The sequence below is a fragment of the Thalassophryne amazonica genome, chromosome 10 (assembly GCF_902500255.1).
Source record: "Thalassophryne amazonica chromosome 10, fThaAma1.1, whole genome shotgun sequence".
Taxonomy (NCBI): domain Eukaryota; kingdom Metazoa; phylum Chordata; class Actinopteri; order Batrachoidiformes; family Batrachoididae; genus Thalassophryne; species Thalassophryne amazonica.
Window position 1 is genome coordinate 37,702,297 of NC_047112.1, and position 15,552 is coordinate 37,717,848.

At 40.3% G+C, this 15,552-nt stretch overlaps 1 protein-coding gene across 1 annotated transcript in view; it reads right to left on the reverse strand.

Moving 5' to 3' along the window:
- zfr2 (zinc finger RNA binding protein 2) overlaps nucleotides 1-15,552 on the reverse strand; it is an 80,854-nt gene that overhangs the window by 54,062 nt on the left and 11,240 nt on the right. The window contains 2 exon segments of the mRNA XM_034179819.1: nucleotides 9,748-9,862; nucleotides 10,102-10,357. Coding sequence (XP_034035710.1) covers nucleotides 9,748-9,862; nucleotides 10,102-10,357 — 371 coding nt within the window.

Genomic DNA, 15,552 nt, shown 5'->3' on the forward strand with positions numbered 1-15,552 from the left:
GGCCGTCAAGATTTATGACCCTTTGTCTAAAGCCACGTGCTACTTAAGACTCATTCTTGTTTGGCGTAACGACAAGAATTGACTTTATTTTTCCGACAGATAACTTTTGCAACCTTTGTCAAGTTAAACGCGCCGGCGCATTTAACTTCCTTTTTCAAATTAAAACCTTTTTCTTCTTCAAACTCCAAATTCCTTTCACGAACATTTTTCTTCTAAAGTCAGCTATTTTTGCACTGAATTCTGATTCGACCAAGCTTCCAAAAAGAAGACGACGAAAGACGAATTTCTGATTTTTGATAAAGAATAAAGACGCTCAAACCTTTATTCTGACAAGCCAGATTCCAGAGCACTGCAGAGAAAAACATCCAGGTCAGCTGAGACGTTCAACAGCGACTTGAACTGCCGCCGCGAAACCACAGCACAATAACAGAAATCATCCCCACCACTGACGAGACCGAGCGGGTCAGATCAGCAGAGCCTCTTTGTCAAGGTCCGTGACGAAGCTGTGTGGCGGACAGGGCGTGGACTGAACCAGATGATTCCAGCATCGGACCTCACGGAGACCCGCTGCACTGCGCAAAGTAAGACCAGGCTATGTTGTCAGATAAACAGAGTGGCTTTATTTAACTCTATTCAAAATCAATCTTCTCTCAGGTTAACAAATACCAAAGTAAATTACCTATTAAATTAGGACAAATCTTACTCCTACAACTCCTGCTATGAAACCAAACTCTAAACTATAATCATTGCTCATTGACGGTTGTAATCATTAAATCGATCACTGTGATATGTCCTGTTATTTAACTCCTGCCAGGGTTAAATAAATATCTTAAACGTGTGAAGTCTGTGATTTTTGTATGGTTTTACAGAGGGTGTCGGATCTGACCTGCGGAGCTTATCCTTTAGAAACAGACTGATTAATTAAATTGAGGCTAATCAATTAATGAATGCTTAAATTACAAGGACCTATCCTTTGAACTAGGTGGTGCCCTGAGGTAAAATTATCCACAAGCGATAATTTTCAATATTCCAAAACATTATTATATTCATCCTGTGACTCTTTTCCCTACATGTGGAAAGGTCAACGCACTTTTCGTGAAGGGTCAAATTCATAAAATCTGTTATGATGGTCCGATTTTGACAATTTTGGTGTCTAATTATATGTTTTCTTGCATGAGAAAACCAATAAGACAACTTTCATAGACCATTATGCAAGTCTTAGCTATGAAAATACAATTATGTCAGAAAATCCAAGTTCTGAAATGGGTATGTCCATAGACCCCAGAACTTTCTAGGGTCTATGGTCATACATATTAACTGGCCTATTTTACCTCAAGCACCTTTATTGTAGATCAAAAACACTTAATATTTATGTATATTTTGGTAAATATGAAGAAAAAATAAAGATAATAAAGACATTTTAGAGTATATGATAATGGTCAATTTATCAGAATCATATTCAGGCTAGGTTGCTTTCGTAATGGCAACTAAAATTACAAAATTCACAGGTTAATTAACATTGATTTCAATTACGAGAGAAAAAGTGCATGAAAAAGCAATTTAAAATGTAAAACATGTTCCATGTGGCTTTCCATACAAGAAGCAGCATGATGCATGGGTGACAGGAGGGGTACAGGCTGGACGTAAACATTTGCATATGAAAAGAACTTTCTCCCATTGCTCAGAAGTTTGAGGAGATAAAAGTCAACCTTTTGTAGCTGTTGTTAGGTAAGTTTCGCATATTTTGCTAATTTCCAGTAATATGTTGTTGCATATAGAAAAGTAAAGTGGAACTCAATAGGAAATGTAGGTTATATGGTATTTCAAGTCAAGGTTGCTCCAAGTACATGGTCATCTGGATAGCTTCAAGGTATATAATTGACAAGTATCACATTCCATAAGCTTACTGACTTACTTTTGTGCAGTCTATTTATAACTACGGTAATAACTGCAAACATTATATACTACAGAAATCGTATTTTAATACTATATTACCTACATCAATCCACGACTAAAAATTAAAATGGGGTATGTTGAATGCAAGAAAGAAGCCTGTAAGTGCTTTAAGAGTGGTCAGCGTTGCATGGGTGCCGTGCAGAAGGCTGTTTAAACCCAGGTTGATTGCTTTAAGTAGCTAACACAACAAAACACTTAAAATGCAGTATTGTCAGTTTGGAATTTATATAGAATGTCCTTTGAATGCATTTATTTGTAATCTAATTTCAGAATTATGCAGTTTTGGATCTACATTTATTACAAGAGAAAAAAGGTACCTCTTGGAACTTACATTAACAACACAATTTATAGCTCATGGCTCTGATGCTTGAACTTGCAAATTATGATAAGTTAATGAATCAGAAAATGTGATTCTAAGAAAATTGATATTTTTTGCCCTAAGATGTCTTGTTTTGGTTGTTGTTTGTACCCTTTTTCCCCTCTATTTACACCCAAATATACTTCAAATGATGTCAAATCACATTAAATCATAGTTTTAACAAAATCATATTAATATATCTTTTTCCATAACATGGGTGCTAATCAGTTTAATTTTTTATGGAATGTCCCTTTAAGATAATTAAAATTTGTCAATTTGGTACTAATAACAAAAAAAAAATAATGTCAGTGGGTGTACTGAACTTATTTTGAATGGTTCTGATACTTGAGGTATCAAGTGTATGTTGTGTAATGGAAACAATGAATCATAAAAAATGATTTTAATAAATTAGCCATAGTGTACTCTAAAATGTCACTGTCTTCTTTGCTTTTGTATTCTGATTTTCTTTATATTCACAAAAAACATATTTATGCAATTTTTATATTTAATTAATGTGCTTGATGTAAAAGAGGCCAATTATGATCAATTTTGATGTCATAACCATTTTGAAGTTGGATAAAGTTAATCAACAGACCCATCTTAGCTGACATAATTGTATTTTCATAGCTAAGACTGGCATAATGGTCTATGTAAGTTGTCTTATTGGTTTTCTTGTGCAAGAAAACATAATTAGACACCAAAATTGTCATAATCGGACCATCATAACAGATTTTATGAATTTGACCCTTCACGGAAAGTGCGTTTGCCTTTCCACATTTTCGGTCATTGTGACGTAACGCAAGGTCAGAAATAGGTCAAACTATATATTTTTGAACTCTACTCATCAAGACGATTAATTTGATATGCATATAGCAAAGGGATTGGACCATTTTTTAATTTTGACCCAAAAATGGGGGGTTTTGGCCCAAAAATGATTTTTATTTTTGGCATCGCCCCTGATGTGAAACCTTACTATATAAGGACTTGATCTAGCATAGATGCCTGCTTGTAACAAAAAAATGCAGAAAAAAAAAAAAAATTTTTGAAGCACTTTTCTGCCTTCTGCTGGCTGTCTAATAGGGAAAAAGGAAATCAGAGCAGAGAGTGAGAGAGATATGACAAGTCCATAATATCAACTGGGACACCAGTCAACATTTGAAAATGAAAGTACAGTGAACTTTAATTCTTAAGAATGTTCAACACTGGAATTGAAACGTGGGAAAAAAAATTGGATTTGTATTTCAAAAAGGTGGTATGGGCTAATGGACTCTCAGCATGTATGCTCCTTCAGCTTCTCCCACTTTTCCACTCAGGGTCTAATGGCACCTGAGTGCCTGAACTAATGTGCCATTTTCTCCACATGATTGAGCACTTCTCAGATATAGTGCACCTGGAAAATATTCACAATGCTTAACTTTTCCACAGTTTGTTATGTTACAGCATGAATCCAAAATGGATGAAATTTTTTTTTCTCAATTCACACACAAAACCCCATAATGACAATGTGAAAAAAGTTTTGAGATTTTTGCAAATTTATTAGAAATCATTTAAAAACAAAGAAACAAACAAACAACTAAGAAATCACATGTACACAAGTATTCACAGCCTTTGCCATGAAGCTGAAAACTAAGCTCAGGTACATCCTGTTTCCTCTGATCCTTGAGATGTTTCTACACAGCTTAACTGGAGTCTACCTGGGGTAAATTCAGTTGACTGGCATGATTTGGAAAGACACATACCTGTCTGCATATAAGGTCTCACATTTGACAGTGCATGTCAGAGCACAAACCAAGCATGAAGACCTCCAAGACAGGATTGTCTCGAGGCACAAATCTGGGGAAGGGTACAGAAACATTTCTGCTGCTTTGAAGGTTCCAATGAGCACAGTGTCCTCCATCTCCATAAACTGAAGAATTTTGGATCCACCAGGACCAGGACCTGACTGCACGTTAAAACTGAGCAAGCAAGGGGAAAGGGCCTTAGTGACGGAGGTGACTAAGAACCCGATGGTCACTCAGTCAGAGCTCCAGCATTCCTCTGTGGAGAGAAGAGCAGCAATCCACCAATCAGGCCTCTATGGTAGAGTAGCCAGACGGAAGCCAGTCCTTAGTAAAAGGCACATGGCAGCCCACCTGGAGTTTGCAAAAAGGCAAAGGACTCTCAGACCATGAGAAACAAAATTCTCTGGTCTGACGAGACAAAGATTGAACTCTTTGGTGTGAATGCCAGGTGCCATGTTTGGAGAAAACCAGGCACCATCCCTACTGTGAAGCATGGTGTTGGTTGCATCATGCTGTGAGGATGTTTTTCAGTGGCAGGAACTGGGAGACTAGTCAGGATTGAGGGAAAGATGAATGCAGCAATGTACAAAGACATCCTAGATGAAAACCTGCTAGTCAGGATTGAGGGAAAGATGAATGCAGCAATGTACAAAGACATCCTGGATGAAAACCTGCTCCTTAGCACTCTTGACCTCAGACTGGGGTGATGGTTCATCTTTCAGCAAGACAACTCTAAGCACAAGATATCAAAGGAGTGGCTTCAGGACAACTCTGTGAATGTCACTGAGTGGTCCAAACAAAGCCCAGACCTTAATCTGATTGAACATCTCTGGAGAGATCTGAAAATGCTTGAGCAGCAACGCTCCTCATCCAACCTGATGGAGCTTGAGAGGTGCTGCAAAGAGAAATGGGCCAAAATGACCAACGATAGGTGCAATAAGCTTATGGCATCATACGCAAGAAGACTTGATGCTGTAATTGCTGCCAAAGGAGCATCAACAAAGTGTTGAGCAAAGAGTGTGAATACTTGTGTGCACGATTTCTTAGCTTCTTGTTTTTTTTTTTCAAAAAAATTAGCAAAAAAAAACAAAACTTTTTTTTCCCCACATGGGGTGTTGTGAGTAGAAGTTTGGGGGGGGAAATGAATTTACTCCATTTTGGAATAAGGCTGTAACATAACAAAATGTGAAAAAGTGGAGTGTTATGAATACTTCCAGGATGCACCGAATTAATGGGCCTGTGCAATATGGAATAAAAAATAAAATAAATAAATTCAAGATTTGTCATGTTTTAATTTACTGTAAGAGCTGCAACTTGAGGCAATTTAATTTAAATATGATGTAAGTTGGCAGCACAGTGGATTAGTGGTTGGCACGGTTGCCTCACAGCGAGATACGAGGTCTCTTAGATAATAAACCGACACTTTTATTTTTTTTTTTAACTATATGGATTTGAATGACATGCGATTACACCAATCATGCTTGAACCCTTGTGCGCATGCGTGAGTTTTTTCACGCGTGTCGGTGATGTCATTTCCCTGTGGGCATGCCTTGAGTGAGATGTGGTCCCGCCCTCTCAGCTGAATTCCTTTGTTTCACACGCTGCTCGAGACGGCGCGCGTTGCTTTATCAAATTTTTTTCTGGACCTGTGAGGAATATCCGAGTGGACACTATTCGAGAAATTAAGCTGGTTTTCTGTGAAAAGTTTAACGGCTGATGAGAGATTATGGGGTGTTTCTGTCGGTGTAAGGACTTGCAGCGCTTCCAGGCGCTGTCGTCGGCCTGTTTCGAGCTGAAAACATCCTAATTTAAGGCTTAATTCACCCAGGACATCGTGAGAGAACAGAGAAGATTCAGAAGAGGCCGGCATGAGGAATTTATGCGGACATTCCACTGTTTAAGGACATTTTTTTAATGAAAGACGTACGCGCAAATTCGCCGAATCGTTTCCGTGACGACTCGGCAAATCTGTGTGCGCCGCGACAGGAAAAACACCTCCGTGTTGAAAACCATTTGTAGAATTCAGGCGGCTTTTAATGGCTTTCAACAAGTGAGTAACTGAGAAATTGTTTAACAGCTTGGGCATGTTCCAACTTGCCCGTTAAGATTTCCAACGGAGGTGTTTTTCCTGCCGCGACCCCCCGCGGTCGGGTCCAGCCCGACATGCGACTCTGCCCACACGTTCTTTCATTACAAAATGACCGTTAACAATGGAATGTCCGAATAAACTCCTCATGCCGACTTCTTCTGAAAGTTCTCTGTTCTCTGACGACTTACTGCGTCAACAGAGCCTGAAATGTGGAAGTCTTCAACTTGAAACGGCGAGACGCTGCCGCCTCGAAGCGCAGATCGCCGTCAGGCGCCGTGGACCATCCTTAAAGCGACACTACCAGACCAAAATCTCTCATCAGCCGTTAAAATTTTTACCGAAAACCAGCTGAATTTATGGAATGGTGTCCACTCAGTTGTGCCTTACAGTTTTGAAAAAATTTTTATCAAACAAAGCAAGTCTCTGAGCCATTCCTAAACAATGAAAAAAATCGACGAGAGGGTGGACGACTCCTCACTCAAAGACTGCCCACAGGCGAATGACGTAACCGACAGGCGTGAAAAAACTCTTGCATGCCCACGAGGGTTCAAGCATGTCTGATGTAATCACACGTGATTCAAATCCATATGGTTTTTGAAAAAAATAATAAGGTCGGATACTTTTCTAATAGACCTCGTATTTGTGGATTTGCTTCCTGCCTGGTCCTTTGTGTGGAGTTTGCATGTTCTCCCAGTGTCTGTATGGGTTCCCTCCAGGTGCTCAGGCTTCTTCCCACTTCCAAAAACATACTGGTTAGGAGAACTGGAAACTTTAATTATGCCATAGGTGTGCGTGACAGTGTGACTGCTTTTGTCTGTCCATATGTGACCCCGCGATAGACTGGCGTCCTATCCAGGGTGTACCCTGCCTCACGCTCTAGGATAGGCTCCCCCACCCCAACCCCGTGACCCTTAATTGGTGTAAGTGAATCTATAAACTGAATGAAAAGGTTAAAAACACATAATTGCAATAACACAATATTGGATGGTCCAGTTTTCAAAACCGACATACAGTAGCTTTAATCTTGTGAGGCAAAAGCCTGCATCAGGCAGTGGAGCACCGTAAGAAAAGCGTAAACGTATACTTTATTTTTCATTTAACTTTTATGAATTGGATTACAGCTCGTCATTTACAGTGGATAAATTTAATGAGTGTATGTGCACATTAAGTGGTTTTTTTTTTTTATGTATCATGTGACATGTCATGGCTGCCTTCAGTATTTTGTCAATTTAAGTTTCTTTGAGTTTTGCCCAAATGATGGCATCTCATGAAACCTCACTCTGTACATCTTTGAAATCGTCACAAGCAGCATTGCTATTTGGCGACCATCTCCTCTGTGTAATTTTACAATCATAAAAAATGCCAACTTTTAAAATAAGCTGGTGCCGTTGTCTGCCTGAACTCACATATAGTGACAGCAATGTGGATCACTATACTTTGACTTTTAAGTTCATATTTCTAAAGAAAACTGTAAGTTAACCAATTTCATTTATTCTGTCAAACTCTTTGGATGGATAAGCCAGTTGCTTCACTTCAAATGCCTGGTTTTCTGCTGTTGTATGCTGTAGACTGCGTGCATCCCACACAAAGAGCAGGCTGAGCGGGCTGACCCCGCCTCCTGCAGAAAGCAGGCATCCATTCTGATCTTTGGACCCCCCCCAGGGGGCTGGGTCAGCAGCTTGTGAACTAGGGATCTGAGACATGAGTTACATGCAAGTCATTTTCTGAATGGACATGACAAAAATAAATGTAAATTTATGTATATTTTCTCAATGTCAGATTTTTTTGCACTATTTTTCATTCATTTTGACTGAACAGAACTACGACTGCATGAGAATTTATAAAACCCCTGGCAAAAATTATGGAATCACCGGCCTCGGAGGATGTTCATTCAGTTGTTTAATTTTGTAGAAAAAAAGCAGATCACAGACATGACACAAAACTAAAGTCATTTCAAATGGCAACTTTCTGGCTTTAAGAAACACTATAAGAAATCAGTAAAAAAAAAATTGTGGCAGTCAGTAACGGTTACTTTTTTAGACCAAGCAGAGGGAAAAAAATATGGAATCACTCAATTCTGAGGAAAAAATTATGGAATCATGAAAAACAAAAGAACGCTCCAACACATCACTAGTATTTTGTTGCACCACCTCTGGCTTTTATAACAGCTTGCAGTCTCTGAGGCATGGACTTAATGAGTGACAACAGTACTCTTCATCAATCTGGCTCCAACTTTCTCTGATTGCTGTTGCCAGATCAGCTTTGCAGGTTGGAGCCTTGTTATGGACCATTTTCTTCAACTTCCACCAAAGATTTTCAATTGGATTAAGATTCGGACTATTTGCAGGCCATGACAGTGACCCTATGTGTCTGTTTTCACAGTTTTCGCATTATGGCAAGATGCATTATCATCTTGAAAAATGATTTCATCATCCCCAAACATCTTTTCAATTGATGGGATAAGAAAAGTGTCCAAAATATCAACGTAAACGTGCATTTATTGATGATGTAATGATAGCCATCTCCCCAGTGCCTTTACCTGACATGCAACCCCATATCATCAATGACTGTGGAAATTTACATGTTCTCTTCAGGCAGTCATCTTTATAAATCTCATTGGAACGGCACCAAACAAAAGTTCCAGCATCATCACCTTGCCCAATGCAGATTCGAGATTCATCACTGAATATGACTATCATCCAGTCATCCACAGTCCACGATTGCTTTTCCTTAGCCCATTGTAAGCTTGTTTTTTTCTGTTTAGGTGTTAATGATGGCTTTCGTTTAGCTTTTCTGTATGGAAATCCCATTTCCTTTAGGCGGTTTCTTACAGTTCGGTCACAGACGTTGACTCCAGTTTCCTCCCATTCGTTCCTCATTTGTTTTGTTGGGCATTTTAGATTTTTGACACATATTGCTTTAAGTTTTCTGTCTTGACGCTTTGATGTCTTCCTTGATCTACCAGTATGTTTGCCTTTAACAACCTTCCCATGTTTGTATTTGGTCCAGAGTTTAGACACAGCTGACTGTGAACAACCAACATATTTTGCAACACTGCGTGATGATTTACCCTCTTTTAAGAGTTTGATAATCCTCTCCTTTGTTTCAATTGATATCTCTCGTGTTGGAGCCATGATTCATGTCAGTCCACTTGGTGCAACAGCTCTCCAAGGTGTGATCACTCCTTTTTAGATGCAGACTAAGGAGCAGATCTGATCTGATGCAGGTGTTAGTTTTGGGGATGAAAATTTACAGGGTGATTCCATAATTTTTTCCTCAGAATTGAGTGAGTCCATATTTTTTCCCTCTGCTTGGTCTAAAAAAGTAACCGTTACTGACTGCCACAATTTTTTTTCTTGATTTCTTATAGTGCTTCTTAAAGCCAGAAAGTTGCCATTTGAAATGACTTGAGTTTTGTGTGATGTCTGTGATCTTTTTTTTCTACAAAATTAAACAACTGAATGAACATCCTCCGAGGCTGGTGATTCCATAATTTTTGACAGGGGTTGTAGAAAATGAACAATAACTGCAACTTGAGAACAATGTAATAAAATTTAACTCACCAGTTTGGTAATAGTTCTCTGTGGGTGACCTCTGAGCTGAGGCTACACTTGTCTGGTAGTACCGTTTACTGTCATAAGCAGTCACAGCAGCAGATCGCCCATAGCTGTAGTTATCCTGTTTGGATTTACAAAATTGCAAAATGGCAATTGCAAGTGTGAAAACAGGTTTTTTTTTTGTTTTTTTTTTTGTTTTTTTGGGGGGGGGGGGTTGTTTTTTTTTACAAAAATGAATAATATTAAAAACTAACAATAAAACTCATTTATATGACACTACTCATCAGAAGAAATGACAAACATCACTACATCATACTTTGAGAACCTGTGAAATGGCACATTAAGGAAACAGAGACTCACCGTGTCCGTGTATACCTGGTATGTCTGTTGTGTAGTAGTAGGCTGGGCAGGGGCTGGGGGGTCAGGCTGTCTGTAGCCATAGTCAGGCGGGCCCTGGTGAGTCTGATAGGCAGGGTAAGTGGCAGAAGCCACAGGTCGAGCTGTTTGAACAGGGGCTGGAGAATAGGATGCAGTCACTGCATGAGCCACAGCTGAAGCCTGCTGGACAGTGTAACTGACTGTAGACGGATGGGAGTAGGCCGGGGGATGCTGGGTACTGAAGAAGAGGGGGAAGAAAATATAGGACATCAATCAATCAATCAATTTTATTTATATAGCGCCAAATCACAACAAACAGTTGCCCCAAGGCGCTTTATATTGTAAGGCAAGGCCATACAATAATTACGTAAAAACCCCAACGGTCAAAACGACCCCCTGTGAGCAAGCACTTGGTGACAGTGGGAAGGAAAAAATCCCTTTTAACAGGAAGAAACCTCCAGCAGAACCAGGCTCAGGGAGGGGCAGTCTTCTGCTGGGACTGGTTGGGGCTGAGGGAGAGAACCAGGAAAAAGACATGCTGTGGAGGGGAACAGAGATCAATCACTAATGATTAAATGCAGAGTGGTGCATACAGAGCGAAAAGAGAAAGAAACACTCAGTGCATCACGGGAACCCCCCAGCAGTCTAAGTCTATAGCAGCATAACTAAGGGATGGTTCAGGGTCACCTGATCCAGCCCTAACTATAAGCTTTAGCAAAAAGGAAAGTTTTAAGCCTAATCTTAAAAGTAGAGAGGGTGTCTGTCTCCCTGATCTGAATTGGGAGCTGGTTCCACAGGAGAGGAGCCTGAAAGCTGAAGGCTCTGCCTCCCATTCTACTCTTACAAACCCTAGGAACTACAAGTAAGCCTGCAGTCTGAGAGCGAAGTGCTCTATTGGGGTGATATGGTACTATGAGGTCCCTAAGATAAGATGGGACCTGATTATTCAAAACCTTATAAGTAAGAAGAAGAATTTTAAATTCTATTCTACAATTAACAGGAAGCCAATGAAGAGAGGCCAATATGGGTGAGATATGCTCTCTCCTTCTAGTCCCCGTTAGTACTCTAGCTGCAGCATTTTGAATTAACTGAAGGCTTTTCAGGGAACTTTTAGGACAACCTGATAATAATGAATTACAACAGTGCAGCCTAGAGGAAATAAATGCATGAATTAGTTTTTCAGCATCACTGAGACAAGACCTTTCTAATTTTAGAGATATTGCATAAATGCAAAAAAACAGTCCTACATATTTGTTTAATATGCGCATTGAATGACATATCCTGATCAAAAATGACTCCAAGATTTCTCACAGTATTACTAGAGGTCAGGGTAATGCCATCCAGAGTAAGGATCTGGTTAGACACCATGTTTCTAAGATTTGTGGGGCCAAGTACAATAACTTCAGTTTATCTGAGTTTAAAAGCAGGAAATTAGAGGTCATCCATGTCTTTATGTCTGTAAGACAATCCTGCAGTTTAGCTAATTGGTGTGTGTCCTCTGGCTTCATGGATAGATAAAGCTGGGTATCATCTGCGTAACAATGAAAATTTAAGCAATGCCGTCATATGATTCAAACCACCGCAGCGCAGTGCCTTTAATACCTATGGCATGCTCTAATCTCTGTAATAAAATTTTATGGTCAACAGTATCAAAAGCAGCACTGAGGTCTAACAGAACAAGCACAGAGATGAGTCCACTGTCTGAGGCCATAAGAAGATCATTTGTAACCTTCACTAATGCTGTTTCTGTACTATGATGAATTCTAAAACCTGACTGAAACTCTTCAAATAGACCATTCCTCTGCAGATGATCAGTTAGCTGTTTTACAACTACCCTTTCAAGAATTTTTGAGAGAAAAGGAAGGTTGGAGATTGGCCTATAATTAGCTAAGATAGCTGGGTCAAGTGATGGCTTTTTAAGTAATGGTTTAATTACTGCCACCTTAAAAGCCTGTGGTAGATAGCCAACTAATAAAGATAGACTGATCATATTTAAGATCGAAGCATTAAATAATGGTAGGGCTTCCTTGAGCAGCCTGGTAGGAATGGGGTCTAATAGACATGTTGATGGTTTGGATGAAGTAACTAATGAAAATAACTCAGACAGAACAATCAGAGAGAAAGAGTCTAACCAAATACCGGCATCACTGAAAGCAGCCAAAGATAACGATACGTCTTTGGGATGGTTATGAGTAATTTTTTCTCTAATAGTTAAATTTTTATTAGCAAAGAAAGTCATTAAGTCATTACTAATTAAAGTTAAAGGAATACTCGGCTCAATAGAGCTCTGACTCTTTGTCAGCCTGGCTACAGTGCTGAAAAGAAACCTGGGGTTGTTCTTATTTTCTTCAATTAGTGATGAGTAGTAAGATGTCCTAGCTTTACGGAGGGCTTTTTAATAGAGCAACAGACTCTTTTTCCAGGCTAAGTGAACATCTTCTAAATTAGTGAGACACCATTTCCTCTCCAACTTACGGGTTATCTGCTTTAAGCTGCGGGTTTGTGAGTTATACCACGGAGTCAGGCACTTCTGATTTAAAGCTCTCTTTTTCAGAGGAGCTACAGCATCCAAAATTGTCTTCAATGAGGATGTAAAACTATTGACGAGATACTCTATCTCACTTACAGAGTTTAGGTAGCTACTCTGCACTGTGTTGGTATATGGCATTAGAGAACATAAAGAAGGAATCATATCCTTAAACCTAGTTACAGTGCTTTCTGAAAGACTTCTAGTGTAATGAAACTTATTCCCCACTGCTGGGTAGTCCATCAGAGTAAATGTAAATGTTATTAAGAAATGATCAGACAGAAGGGAGTTTTCAGGGAATACTGTTAAGTCTTCAATTTCCATACCATAAGTCAGAACAAGATCTAAGATATGATTAAAGTGGTGGGTGGACTCATTTACATTTTGAGCAAAGCCAATTGAGTCTAATAATAGATTAAATGCAGTGTTGAGGCTGTCATTCTCAGCATCTGTGTGGATGTTAAAATCGCCCACTATAATTATCTTATCTGAGCTAAGCACTAAGTCAGACAAAAGGTCTGAAAATTCACAGAGAAACTCACAGTAACAAGCAGGTGGACGATAGATAACAAATAAAACTGGTTTTTGGGACTTCCAATTTGGATGGACAAGACTAAGAGTCAAGCTTTCAAATGAATTAAAGCTCTGTCTGGGTTTTTGATTAATTAATAAGCTGGAATGGAAGATTGCTGCTAATCCTCCGCCTCGGCCCATGCTACGAGCATTCTGGCAGTTAGTGTGACTCGGGGGTGTTGACTCATTTAAACTAACATATTCATCCTGCTGTAACCAGGTTTCTGTAAGGCAGAATAAATCAATATGTTGATCAATTATTATATCATTTACTAACAGGGACTTAGAAGAGAGAGACCTAATGTTTAATAGACCACATTTAACTGTTTTAGTCTGTGGTGCAGTTGAAGGTGCTATATTATTTTTTCTTTTTGAATTTTTATGCTTAAATAGATTTTTGCTGGTTATTGGTGGTCTGGGAGCAGGCACCGTCTCTACGGGGATGGGGTAATGAGGGGATGGCAGGGGGAGAGAAGCTGCAGAGAGGTGTGTAAGACTACAACTCTGCTTCCTGGTCCCAACCCTGGATAGTCACGGTTTGGAGGATTTAAGAAAATTGGCCAGATTTCTAAAAATGAGAGCTGCTCCATCCAAAGTGGGATGGATGCCGTCTCTCCTAACAAGACCAGGTTTTCCCCAGAAGCTTTGCCAATTATCTATGAAGCCCACCTCATTTTTTGGACACCACTCAGACAGCCAGCAATTCAAGGAGAACATGCGGCTAAACATGTCACTCCCGGTCCGATTGGGGAGGGGCCCAGAGAAAACTACAGAGTCCGACATTGCTTTTGCAAAGTTACACACCGATTCAATATTAATTTTAGTGACCTCCGATTGGCGGAACCGAGTGTCATTACTGCCGACGTGAATTACAATCTTACCAAATTTACGCTTAGCCTTAGCCAGCAGTTTCAAATTTCCTTCAATGTCGCCTGCTCTGGCCCACGGAAGACAACTGACTATGGTTGCTGGTGTCGCTAACTTCACATTTCTCAAAACAGAGTCGCCAATAACCAGAGTTTGATCCTCGGTAGGTGTGTCGTCGAGTGGGGAAAAATGGTTAGAAATGTGAACGGGTTGGCGGTGTACACGGGGCTTCTGTTTAGAACTACGCTTCCTCCTCACAGTCACCCAGTCGGCCTGCTTTCCCGGCTGCTCGGGATCTGCCAGAGGGAAACTAACGGCGGCTAAGCTATCTTAGTCCGCACCGACTACAGGGGCCTGGCTAGCTGTAGAATTTTCCACGGTGCGGAGCCGAGTCTCCAGTTCGCCCAGCCTGGCCTCCAAAGCTACGAATAAGCTACACTTATTACAAGTACCATTACTGCTAAAGGAGGGCGAGGAATAACTAAACATTTCACACCCAGAGCAGAAAAGTGCAGGAGAGACAGGAGAAGCAGCCATGCTAAACCGGCTAAGAGCTAGTAGCTGCGCTAAGCTAGCGGATTCCTAAAAACACACAAAGTGAATAATGTGTAAATAATTTAGAGGTGATTCAGCAGAGGGAGTGCTTTAGTTAAGGCACGTGAAGATTACACTGTGAAACAAATCGTTATCTAGTTAAGTAGATCAATCTAACTGCGCAGATTAAACAGCTAACAGATACAGCAAAACACCGCTGTGCTCTGGAACAGGAAGTGATACAATACCGCAGTGAGAGCCAACCACCAGTAGAGGCAAGCAAGAGCTCGCAATCCCACATCAATTAAGCAAGAAGATGAAAACAGTAAGTGAACATTTGCATGAACAAACGTTTGAGTCATTGAAACTTTTGAGTCCTTGAAGCTCATTTTTGTCATCATAATGCCGCGTTCACACCGGGCGCGACACGAGCGACTGCAGCCACAGGTTGCCATGTAATCCCTATGTAAGGACGCGTTTTGGCGCCAAACCGCGCAGCGCGACACGATGGACGATTTTGAGCATTTTGCGCGTTTGTGCCGCGATATTGCGTCGCATCACGTAGCGGTGCCCTCCTCCCCAAGTTGAAAAATCTGAACTTTTTCGTCTCTTCGCGCCGCGATGACCAATCAGGGACCGAATATGTAGTGACATGGAGATGTCAGGAGTTTGACTGAAGATGTGAACATGTCCTGCATCTGGTAGCAGCCTGTGAGCAGGACTTACGTCTCTTTTGTCCTTTATTTCACAATCATGACAGAGTTTTTGGAGCGAGCAGCAGCACCACAGCAGCAGGGAGCGGAGTTTCTCTCTCTTTTTATTTTACGAGCGCGCGCAAGCGAATCGTCCGTGGAGATTATTTTACTTATTAACTACATAGATGTATAGTAAAACAAATGGTGAGTGGTTTCTAAACACAATTATGACAGTTT